General features: G+C 32.7%; 1 protein-coding gene across 3 annotated transcripts; it reads right to left on the bottom strand.

The window, feature by feature from the left end:
* Positions 1–4,792: 4,792 nt before the first annotated feature.
* On the bottom strand, positions 4,793–7,145 carry LOC120091448 (immune-associated nucleotide-binding protein 9-like). Of its 3 annotated transcripts, none has more exons than XM_039049477.1 (3): positions 6,878–7,145; positions 5,568–6,103; positions 4,793–5,158 (listed from the first exon to the last, which is right to left on the bottom strand). In XM_039049477.1, exons 1-3 carry the CDS (start codon positions 7,068–7,070, stop codon positions 4,964–4,966), a joined length of 924 nt encoding a protein of 307 aa, XP_038905405.1. In that variant the 5' UTR covers positions 7,071–7,145; the 3' UTR covers positions 4,793–4,963. The 3 variants fall into 3 exon arrangements, with proteins under 3 accessions (XP_038905405.1, XP_038905406.1, XP_038905407.1); XM_039049478.1 differs by having other exon boundaries at positions 4,793–5,134; positions 6,878–7,144; XM_039049479.1 differs by having other exon boundaries at positions 4,948–5,130.
* Positions 7,146–12,939: the final 5,794 nt, after the last annotated feature.

Raw genomic sequence — 12,939 nt, forward strand, 5'->3', positions numbered from 1 at the left:
CTAATTTTTAACACAAATCTATCTTCATATATTTAAATCATATTTAAATATAAATTCTTATATTCCGTTTAATTCTAATTTGAACGTTTCAAATTAACTTATCAAGCTACTCTAAAGCTTATCCATTTACGAGCTAGTAGGGGGACCATGTGGACCTACAGATCATAGGCTCCAACGATCCGAGATTAATCGGCTAAACTCATTAGACCGAATTAATCCTCATTCATTAACTAATGGATCACTCCACTATAGTCCATAGTTGGACTCCTCTCACTATAGATATATTATGTCCACTTGATATAACCATAATTAGTAAGTCAATCCTTCACAGGTTGTTCATAATCACAATCGGGTCAAGATAACCATTTTACCCCTGTGAATACATCTTGTTCCTTAAGTTCCCACTGACCCTCTAATGAACAATTTTGATTCATAATCCCTATGAATCAAGTCCTTTCTCTATTGTGAGAAGGTGGGGCCCCAATTTTTCAAGACCTGGAATCAGTACTTAAGAGAACAATCTATCTGCTAACTCTAAATCGGGTAGGAGTGAATTTCATCTTGCAGGGCTATGTCCCCAACTATTCATCCAATCTTATCCCCAAAATGGGAGGCTTATTGAGCAGTGTTGTCGGACTACTCTCACCGTTTGTAGATCAAAGGATAATATCGAACAAACAGGAGTTCATAGCTAGCTCAAGATTAAGATCGAGTTAACCTAGGTTACATAATAAATGAAATAGTCAGTTTTAACAGTAAAAGGTCGTTATAAAGAAAAGTGACTATTTTCGTGGTCCAGTCTATATGCAAACTCATTGCATAGGATGCCCCCACTCACATGTCTCAACATGAACAATCTGTGGATCACATCGTTTGTAACACTTTACAACTTTTTGTAACAACTACAGAGTGGACCGGATCTAATAGGGTTACTAGGATGAGATACCCAATTTCATCCATATACTTATTAGACCATTTACGCTATATACTGTTAACTTAATCCTGTTTATGTCATTACATAAATTTACAGTATTTAGGGATGTTTTACACGAACTGCGAGTTATTATTATTGATAAATAGAATGTTTTACATGAACTGCGAGTTATAAGACATTCCCAACAGATCACTGCACATCAGATCATGCAATCAACGCAAGAATTATTTGAGGGAAAGTTCCCACAATTCAAGCAAAGTGGGGTAGATGACGACGAAACTAGTAATGTCAGATCCCTCGATAAACTCTAGTCCATATTGAATGTCAAGGGACAAATAGAGAAACCAAATGTTACCGAATCTTATAAAGTTAATCAACGAGGATTGTCTTCTGAGACGAAACTTGGAGTTTATGATATGGGTTATGGTGTTGATCCCACTACTCTCTAGAAAAGGAAGAACTCCAAAGAATATAAATTTGATTTATTTGTCTTAAAGTTGTGCTTAGTAGAGAATGATGATTCTTCTTAAATAGTTGATTCAGAAGCTACTAATCACGTATGTTCTTCCTATTAGGAATTTAATTCCTGGAGACAATTGGTAGCTGGAGAGATGACTCTTAGAGTCGGTATAAGGGCATAACAGTAATTTTTTATCCAGCTGTACTTACGAGCAATTTATGGAGGGTCAACGCACCATCGATTGGTTATACCCAATGGACTTAGAAATATATCTATAGTTCAAAGAGTACAACTGTTGGTCTTTAGTAGAGTGACCGACAGTTAATGAAAGTTGATTAATTTAATTAATTAATCAAGTGCCATTGAAGCTTCAATTTATAGGTCTATAAGATCTCCTTTTTAGCTCAATAAGGATTAATAAGAATCAAGTTAATTTTAGATCAATTTGGGTTGTTCAAATTAATTAATTTTAGATCAATTTGGGTTATTCAAATTAATAAAGAGAATTAATTATATAAGATATAATTAATATAATGTATGTGATGCATTATAATATAAAGTTTTATTTGAGAGAAATAAATATTTGGATATAACTCAAATACTAATGAGATTCATATCACAAACTATACATTAAAATTAATGTGAATATGATTCATATTAAATACTATTGGTTTAATGAGAGAATAATAAACTACAGATTATATTATATGGTATATAATATAAACTATAGGTCATGTGTTATATTAGATATGTTATTATGTGTTTGTGTGTGTGTGTGTATATATATATATATAATTAATTTTAATTTAAAAGTTCAGTTTTTGGGAGGGGAATTATTGGATAACCACCCTTCCCTTGTTTCTCTCATTAAACGTGGATTAAGGCAGAGGTTTTGATATAGGCCTTCTACCTTTTCCTATAAACACACAAAAGTACCTCTCAGAATTACTCTCTGTGTTTTTTTGCTCTAAAAAAAGGAAATCCTATCCCTCATCCAAAATTAATTACTGAAGCCTACTCCTCTCAATGATTCTCAATCTTGAGAATAACGAGGATACATTTTGTGGTGATGTTCGATTTTAACTTTACATTGTTGTGTTTGTGTGTTTGTGGGGCGAATATGAGTTGTTTTTGCAGTAGACCCGGAAAGGATTCATGAAGAGTTTTGTCTTCAAGGGTAAGTTCTTAATTCCTTCTTCCTCTCCAACTATGACAACATGCTTAAAGTAATTTGTGCTTATCATAGGTTTTCGTCCTCTATATTTTATGTTCTGTAAAATTGAAATTGGGATTATGATCTTTCCGCTGCGAGTATTCACATACTCTTCCAGAGTTATCCTACACAAAGATTTTGTATAAGATTAAATTGTGAAATGATTAATCTCTCTTTATAACACCGTTGATTGAAGAGATTAACATTTCATAGGATGACCAAAGATAACTCGACCTTAATCCTGAGTGAGTGATGAACTCTTATCTATAAGGATAGACCTTTTATTTATATGAGTGGGAGTCGTTTGACTCATAAACTCAATGAGCTTACTGTTTTAGAGATTTGTCCGAGTAGAGAGCTGGAAGCATAGCTACACAAGATAGAATTAACTCATTCCCGTCTTTAGGGTACTTAGATGAATTGCTCCCTTGAGTGCTGACTCCGGGTCTTGAACAATGGGGCCCTCCTTCTCACTGGCCTAAGAGAGTTTTGTATATGGTAGAACCATAATAGGTTTTTCATTAGAGGATTAGTGAGAATCAAGGAGTTATATGTAATTACAAGGGTAAAACAGTAATTTGACTCCAATGTAATTACGAGCTATTTGTGAAAGGTCGACTTACTATTGATTGGTTATATCCATGGACACAGAAATATATATACAGTGTGAGGAGTGCAACCATGGATCTTTAGTGGAGTGACCTAAAGTTAATGAATTTTGTTAATTTAATTAAAGAGTTTAACTAATTAATCTCGTATAATTACAGCTTCTAATTTGTAGGTCCATTAGGTCCTCTTACTAGCTCACTAAGGGTAAACAAGAATCATATAATTTTGGATTAATTTGAATTGTTCAAATTACATAAGAGAATTAATTGCATGAGACAATTAATATAATGTATATAGATATATTTCAATTTAGAATGAGGTTCAAAATTATACTTTAATAATGAATTTGAGTAAGATTCAAATATTAAACAATATAAATGAGATTCATATTATAACTACAGGTTAAATTAATATGAATGAGATTCATATTGAATCTGTAGGTTATATGAGAGAAATAAATATTTGAATAAGATTCAAACTATTAAAACCACTTTCTTTCCGGGATGAAAAGCAACCCTTACAATGATTTGGAAACGAAGAACAAGATGAGGAAAAACTCTCATCAAAAGTAGATTTACAAATTTGAGCACTCAACAAATAAATCCTCACAATACAATATCTCTCTTGCAATAATAAGATGAAAAAAAAAATAGAGCTTTGAGAGAATAAACATGGTGGCTTTTAGGATTGTAAAAATGTGTGAAAATTAAATTCAGTTTGACCCATTGGATATTGATAAAAGAAAATTGAATGGTAAAGATTTAAACTCAACTAGTTGTTAGACACAAACATAATATAATATAATAATATGTATATACTTTTTAAAATCATTTTCCTTTAAAACTCAATAAAAAGTAAAATTTTACCAACCAAAACTAGTCCTTAGATACAAACATAAAATAATATTAAATTCATTTTCTTTTTAAAAATAATAAGGAAAAAAAATCAAAAGCCTACATGTGTCATTCCTCTCATGTTCCAAGTGACACCTTTCAACTGTTCACTTTGATGAAAAAGAATCTGCCACGTCATCAGCTTGAGATTTTTTTTTTTAAGCTTATTTGCATTGAATTCGTTATTCCGAGCTCTACGTAATCACATTTCAAAACACTAAAATTGTTAGTGAATAAGAGTAGTTGTGTTAGCTCTACGTAATCACAATTCAAAACATTGAACTTTTTAGTGAATAAGAGCAGCTCTATTATTATGAAAACATTAATTAATTAATTAATTTGAGATTAAGGGTAAAAAAACCAACAAAATACATATATATATATATATATTAAAATGACTTATTCATTGCATGTTTTTTAGTGATTTTGGAAATGGTTAAAATTACTTCTATTGTGTTCATAATCACTTTGAAACGTGCCTTTAATCACTCAAATATATTTACTGTCTGATTTTGACTTTTAGACACATTTTTTCTGCCATCAAATTTGGCTTTGAATGATTAAAAATATATTGTACAATAATTTTGAAAATGATCGATATAAATGATTTAACCATTTCAGAATTACTCTCAAACATACAATTAATATATTTTAATAGTTCATTGTTCACGTGAAACACATCAAACTGAAATATATATAACATATATGATATATGATAATAATCCATTACATCGATCATTTAACAGTACAATATACAAAGAGACACATCACAGATGGCAGATGCCTTATTCAAGCAAGGTTTAAATATATTTAAATTACACATATAATGCATGCAATCATACTAATTACAATGTTTATGACAATATTCTCTCTAGACGTATTAGGTTTCTAATTATTAATTGAACTATATTACGAACTTCAGAAATTTGGTCAACCTCGACAGGTGCTGGTTGAATTAGATTATGAGGTGCTGGCTGAATTAGATTAAGATACTCAGAATTTTGCCCAACCTCGACGTGTGCTGGCTGATAGAGATTAAGAATTGTCATCTTAACGGGAGGTGACAAGTTTCATTTTTATAGTTAATATAAAAATTTTAAAAAGAAATTGAAACAAAAATTACAAAATTAATAAGCATTATAAAACACATGTATGATACAAAATTGAAAATTAAATTTCAAAGAAAAACAACATCAGAGCTTCATTTTTATTAAACTTTATGAGTTTAATTTTAACAAATGATTCAATTGTTTATTTGTGTACTAAATAAAATATAAATTCGTACAAAACTTGATATTGCTGAAATTAGTGAGATTAAAGAGGTTTTTTAACTTACTCCAGTGAAATTAGCAAAAATTGAGTTGAGTTAAAAATAGAAAAATACTTTACTAATTAAATCTAGAATCTAATTGAATAAAAATTGATACAAAATGACAGATTTAAGGATGTGGTATCTACCTCATTCAACTTTTCCCCAAGCTTGGGATCAGAATAAATGTCTTGCGTGCGAGACTGTTCAAGCTTTCTTTTGAATTCATAAAATTCCTTCTCAAGCTTTTTGATAGAAATCAAAGGATGTTTGTAGGGCTGTCCTCCATTTTGGTCGATAATTTCCTTCACCAAATCCAAAAGCTCATTCACTTGTTCTTCCTTCTTTGCTTCACTCTTAGTTTTGTTGTCAAAAATCACACATCTGTTATTGCAGACAGCTAGAATATCCTTCAAAGCCGCAGGACATTCATGGCTCAAGTAATCTTCTATGTCATCGCGGTCATCGAACTCATCGCCTCCCGTTAAGATGACAATGGTGAAATCCACAACTTTAGGTCCAAATATATTTTGTAGGGTTTTAATGGTGCCTTCTTCTCCTTGAGTGAATTGGTTCCTTACTGAAAACACTAAAATAACTGCATGAATGCATCCACTTACCAATTCTAAGCACTTCGTTATTTCTCTTGAAGTAGATTCTGTTCCATTGGATAAATCGAACATTCCTACACATTTTTTCATAATTTGTTTCATGATGAGAAATGAACATCAAAATATTTCTATATATATTATTGTTGTTTGATTAATGGTTGAAATGAAGAATCGTTGTTAAGATTTCATTTGAAAATTATAACTTAATCGATTGAACTCATAAATGGTCATAACCATTTATTAAGATTTCATTTGGAAATTATTTATGCATTAATTTTTATATATGTGTAGTCTCAATTCTTACCATCAAGATTAATTGATTGTGATCATTTGATAATTATTTGGTTTTAAAAATTGTGATTATTTTCTTATAAATTCTTTACCATAGTTTTCATCTGCCTTAATTAACAAATATTTTAATTCTTTGCCATAAAATAAATATTTAAGAATTGTGTGAGACCTACAGAAAAAAAAAAAAAGTAATTTATCACTTAATGATGTATCAAAAATATGAGTGGGAGAATTATATACTTCAACAATTTTACTTTTTCCAAAAAAAATCAAGTTCCCAAAACTATTTTTTTAAAAACTTCTTTCGTCAAATTCTTAAAACAAAATATAGAAAATAATAGATGAAACGAGTGTTTATATGCATAATTTTCAAAAACAGAAAAAAAAAAAAAAAAAAAAAAAAAAAAAAAAAAAAAAACTAAAGTATTGTTAAGTAACTATTTTACTTTTGATTAATTTTCAAAAATAAAAAAAATGGTTACCAAAAGAATATTAAATTATATTTAAAAAATCTAAATAATAGTTATCATATCGAGTGTTAATTAGTAATGTCATACCAGGAGTATCGATGACATTTATGATTTGCCCATCGTTTCGTACACATCTCTCCAAGGTAGAAGTTTTTGTAATGCTAGATGAGCTTTTTCTTGATGTGAACGCCTTTTTTCCAAGAATGTTATTTCCAGTTGCACTTTTCCCATTTCCAGTACGACCCATCAACACCATAGTTAGAGAAGGAATAGCCGCCATTATTATTTATTTAAATATTAAGAAGATCGATTAAGCTACAAAGAGGAATGAGCTTTTGCATATGCTGCTGTAAAAAAAACATTGTTCCCCTTTTATAGAACTGATCGTCAATTTGATGAGTAAATTGAAATGGAAGCAAAGGGGAAGTAATCTAAGTATAAATCCTAAACTTAACCACCTGAGATATTGACTGACTCAACAAGTACATTGGAATCCAAATGGATTGGATTATAAACTAATTTTCCTCCAAAAAGAGAGAAGAAAGGAATTTTTGTACAAGAGAATATATTTTTGAACAAATTTCAGCATTAAATATATTATATCTTTTGTACTTATTTAAACTCTAAATTTTTGGTACAATTTACATTAAATATGTTATAACCTTTGTTCCAAAAATATTATGTGACTCTTGTAATTATATCAATTAAATTCCTAATTGTCATAAGTGAATCAATATTTAAACTTTTTCGCCAAAATAAACATAGCTCAACTATCATAGTATTTGTACTATCAACCTCTCGAGGCAAGAGGTTCGATTCCCCCTAACCTCAAATGACATAGTGCTTGTGCAAACCAATAATATTTCTATAAAACCCGGATTTCAATTTTCTTACTTAAGCAAATAATTTCCTATGTTGAAAAAGGGGAAATTCTATGTGTTTGAAGGAAATTCTAAGTGTTTAAATAGATTTTCCTTGAAAAGTTTGGAGTTAAACCTTAACTAGTAGAAATTAGGCTAAGTATGAAGTCAAAAAGGAACCATGCAATGGATGTTAACGGATGAGATAGGCTAAGTTGAAAAGAGTTAAGCATTGAAGCCAAGGGCAATCATGCGTAGAGATGGTGAGAGCAAGAGTTTACTAAACGATTGAGCTAACGATAGGGCGTAAAAACTATACTATGGTCGGGCATGATACAATGTACTACACAAAAAGGATCTGAGAGCTGTGGGTTGAAAAAGTTAACTGGACATATGGAGATCGAAGGAAATGCCTAAAGACCATGCAAATTGAGCTGGACGAAGGAGAAAACATGCAAATCGGCTAAGTTAAGCTGAAAAAAAGAGGAAGGAGACACTTCAAATAGGAGGAGGCGAGGTTGGGCGTTGGCAGATTGGAAGAAGAACGTCTGGACATGCTCAAAGGTGGAGGTGTCAAGTTAAGGTAAAGGGTAAAATGCCTATAAATAGGGCAGGATACTTCATTTCAATTCATTTATATTCTCAAATATCACTTAAAAAGGAGTAAGTGAGAGTAAATAAGAGAAATCTATGCGTTGAACGGAGGAGAAGCAGTGCTGATCAGATCGGTGATCAAAACAGTGGCGTTGGACGGAGTAGAGTGTAGGGAAAGACTCCTAAGTCAAGTTCAAACGAGAAGTTATTCCAAACTACTCGTGCAAATCAGATGAATTTTTAACCAAAAGATTTTAAATTGAATGTAATTTTGGTACGAGGGTTGCTATAAGGAAATTTTAACTCTAGGGCTGTCAAATTTAAGGAAAACCGAGAGGTGTTCACTAGTGAGAAGACAATCGGGTGAGGTAGAATGAATTTGAGACTCCAAACTTTCAAGAAGGAATCCCGAGGAGAAACTTTAAGGTAAGCTAGTTAAGATTTATCTTGAGATAAAGTCCGGAATGATGAGTAATCTAAGCTTGAAGTTGAATTTGAAATAGGGTTTAATAGGAGATCAAGGGAAACTGGGTGAACTGGGAAGGAAAAGCAATCCCAGCGGATCACTGTGAGTGGTTTCTTACTTGAGTCTTTTAGCATATTCTGAATTAATATGCTATTGTTTATGAATGAATGCTTATACCATGAAATGAGCATGGGATTTGGATTTTCAGGGGGGTCGACGAACCTAGCCCCTGAGCCTAAGATGAAATCTCACAGAATGGTCAGGGGACCGAGAAGTATAGTTCCTGAGCCTGTGGGGGAAACCTTGCATGGGATGGTTAGAGGGTCGATGGGCCTAGCTTATGAGCCCATGAAAGGGAGGACAATGTGCACATAGGTTAATGAATGTTTATAGATGTGAAATATTAACTATCTACCGTTTGTGTAGGTGGGTTTATGAAGAGCTTCATTCAAGATAGAGGTTTGAGTAGTAACCTCATGTTATGATGTTATAAGTTGAAATAGACATAACTATGATTCCACTCACTGGGCTTTGAAAGCTCATGTTTTATTTTCGTGTTTTCCTTGCAGGTAGCAGAAGAGTCCAAGTTGCAAGGAGTGGTCGAGGTCTGCCACAAGATAGAATTATTAATAAAAGAAAAGTTTTGTAGTCGGGATGGGGCTACGGTTGTAAATATTATTTAAAAACTTGTAACTGGTTTCCTCAACAAAGTATGTGATTTTATTTATTCCATTAAGTTTTTCGTTGCAATAGGTTTTTAAAAGGAAAGTAGTAATGAATGGGCAATAGGTGTCCTAAAATAGTGACATCCATTGTTTTTACGCCTCCTTTTAGATAAGAGACAAAATCTAGGAGGGGGTGTGACAGTTGGTATCAGAGCATAAGATTTTGGGAAGGGTAAATTAGGTTGAAGCATGGTGATACTATAATATGTCTAATATGTGATATATTATAGGAATCATGCCTCGTGGCAGGCCGTGCAAGCAACTAGTAGGGACTCAAGAAACTACCACAAAAGCAATGGAGGAAGATCAAGGAGGGTGAAGTCATCCGCAAGAAGAAGCGAGGTGACGAGCAAATGTTGAGGAAATTTGCACGGTATTTGGCAGAAAGTCTAGGAGGGGTGTCAGTAGACCCCAAGAAGCGTTTTGGCATTGAACGGTTGAAGGCATTGGGAGCCCCAACCTTTGAGCGAACAATGAACCCAGTAGATGCAGAAGCTTGGTTCGTGATAGTAGAAAAATGTTTCAGGATAATGCAATGCCCTGGAGATAGAAAAGTAGCACTAACCACCTTTCTATTTCAAAAACCACTGAGGACTAGTGGCAGGTATTTGAGAGTAGAAGGAGAGTGAGGGAGGAACTCACTTGGGAGGAATTTGATAAAGCCTTCCATGAACAATTCTATCCCCAAGCATTTCATGATGCAAAGAGAAATGAATTTCTAAATCTCATACAAGGCTCATTAACAATAGTTGAGTATGAGCAGAAGTATACCTTAACAAATATGCCACCAGCATAATTCAGGACGATGATGAAAAATGCAGAAGATTTCAGGGGGGGCTGCGAACCGAGATACGAACACACGTAACTGCGAGTATTGATAGACGATAATTTCAAAGTTAGTGGAAACTACGTTACGGGTGGAGGTTAGCCTAGAAGGGCCAACAGAAACAAAATCCGAAGAATGGAGAGAAAAGAGTCAGAAATTCTCCTTATGGGTTCTAAATAAGAAAATAAATAAGACCAATTCTGAATTATTGCATTAGATAACCTTGGATCATAGTTTACTGGATTATTGCATAAGTTACATAAAACTAATCAACCATTGATTCAACTAACATAAAACTATAATGATTTAGGACATACATCCCAACAAAATAAAATACTTCCTATTTTGTTAAAAAAAAATTATATTTACATATTACAAACTATAAGATTCACGAGATTTACAACACTAAATCCAACAATCTCCCACTTGTCCTAAAGCAAGTGGGGTGTACAGTACAAGATACAATATAAATTATAACACAATAAACTAGAACATCCACTATACCCCAAAATTTTCCCACTTGCCTTAGACAAGATGACACATATCCCACTGATCCAGACTCTCCAGGTGACCCTAAAAAACTTTAGCCGTGAGACCCTTTGTAAATGGATCAGCAATGTTGTGCTCTGAAGCAATCTTTATGACAATTACATCTCCCCACTGCATAATCTTCTTAATGAGATGATACTTGCACTCGATGTACTTTCCTCGTTTGTGGCTTTAAAGCTCATTGGAGTTTGCCACAACACCACCATTATCACAATATAGGGAGATGGGTATTGACATGTTTGGAACAACTTCCAAATCTGTCAAAAAATTTCCTAAGCCAAATAGCTTCTTTAACAACTTCACAAGCAGCTACATATTGGCTTATATGTCCTAAAACTTGCAATTTGTAAATATTAAACATATTCTATTTGCAATAAAGATATTGTTGAGGTTTATTCGACAAAAAGGTTACTGAATATGTAAATTGCACTTGTAAAGGCTAATCCAATAAACTAAGATCCATGGCCATTATATGAAAACTTAGACTTTATGTGGAGACATAAAGATAGATCAAGTTCAAGTAAATAGCTAAAACGGTTTATAGTATATGAATAAGGTTGGGTACCTTATTCTGGTAACACTATCGGATGCGGCCCATTTTTTATTTAGTACAAACGATGTGATCCAAAATTGTTCATATGGAGACATGCAATTGGGAGCGTCCTATGCAATGAGTTTGTATAAGATCAGACCAAGAAATAAGTCACTCTTACTTTTTAACATTGTTTACTATTTAAGACCGACTATTTCAAAGCGATGACCTAAGTAACATGACCTTAATCCTGAGCTAAAAATGAACTCCAGTTTATTCGAGATTATCCATAGATTTTCATGGGTGAAGGTTAGCTCAACAACGCCAACTCAATAAGCCTCCTATTTTAAGGGTAAGACTGGGTAGATAGTTGGGGACATAAGGTACAAGATGGAATTCACTCCTACCTGCTTTTAGGGATAATAGAAATGTTGTTCTCTTAATTACTGATTCCAGGTCTTAAACAAGGGGTCTTGCCCTCTCATTTACCCGAGAGGGACTCGATTTAGTGATTGGATCAAAGACCAATTGTTCATTAGAGGATCAGTGGGACTTAAAGTACAAGATGTAATCTTGGGGGTTAAATAGCTTTTGACCCAGTCATTATTACGAACAATCTGTGAAGGGTTAACTTACTTATTATGGTTATATCGAGTGGACACAATTATATCTATAGTGAGAGGAGTGAAACTACTAAGCTTTAGTGGAGTGACCTGGTAGTTAACAAATTTTGATTAGTTTGGTTTAAAGAGTTTAGCCGATTAATCTCGAATCGTTAGAGCCCATGATCTGTAGGTTCATTAGGTCTCCCTATTAACTCACAAATAGATTAAACCTTAGAATATTGTGATAAAATAATTTGAAACATTCAAATTTAAATTGAGGGAATCAGTAATTATATACGATATAATTACACATTTAATTATCGAATTAAACGAAATTGGAGAATCAGATAATATTTAAATATGATTTAGATATTAAAATTACATGAATGGGGATTCATGTTTGTGCAATTAGTAGTGTAAATAATTTAATATTTGTCAGTGAACCTACATCATTCCCAATGAGTAGGATATCATCCACATATAACAACTGAACTGTTGATGATCTTTTTGTATACATAAAGTTCATTAACATTTTGATCAAAGCCATAAGATTTTCCCACAGTGTCAAATCTTATATTCCAAGATCAAGATGCTTGCTTCAACCTATAAATAGACCGATTAAGCTTAGAGACTTTTTGCTCTTGACCTTGTTCAATGAATGCTTCTAGTTGATTCATGTAAATGGTTTCATCAAGATTACCATTTAAAATGCAGTCTTGACGTTCATTTTCCATATTTCAAAGCCATAATATGTGGCAATGAACAAAAGAATCTGGATGGATTTAAACATGGAAATAGGTAATAAAGTTTCTTCATAGTCCACTCCCTCAACCTAGGTATAATCCTTTGCCACTAATATAGCTTTAAAGGTTTGCACCTTACTATCTACACCTCTCTTTCTGTTATACATCCACTTGCAGCTTATAAACTTTACCCCAACAAGTTGATCTACAAGTGATGACGGGCAGAAATGCACATCATCTTAGGCCTTT

This window comes from Benincasa hispida, chromosome 11, assembly GCF_009727055.1.
Source record: "Benincasa hispida cultivar B227 chromosome 11, ASM972705v1, whole genome shotgun sequence".
Taxonomy (NCBI): domain Eukaryota; kingdom Viridiplantae; phylum Streptophyta; class Magnoliopsida; order Cucurbitales; family Cucurbitaceae; genus Benincasa; species Benincasa hispida.

Coding starts and splice junctions, on each gene's coding strand:
- LOC120091448 (XM_039049477.1), bottom strand. CDS start 7,070: ATGGCGGCTATTCCTTCTCTAACTATGGTGTTGATGGGTCGTACTGGA. Junction 6,104..6,877: donor AAATGTCATCGATACTCCTG/GTATGACATTAC, acceptor AAAAATGTGTAG/GAATGTTCGATTTATCCAAT. Junction 5,159..5,567: donor TTGGGGAAAAGTTGAATGAG/GTAGATACCACA, acceptor CCTCCCGTTAAG/ATGACAATTCTTAATCTCTA.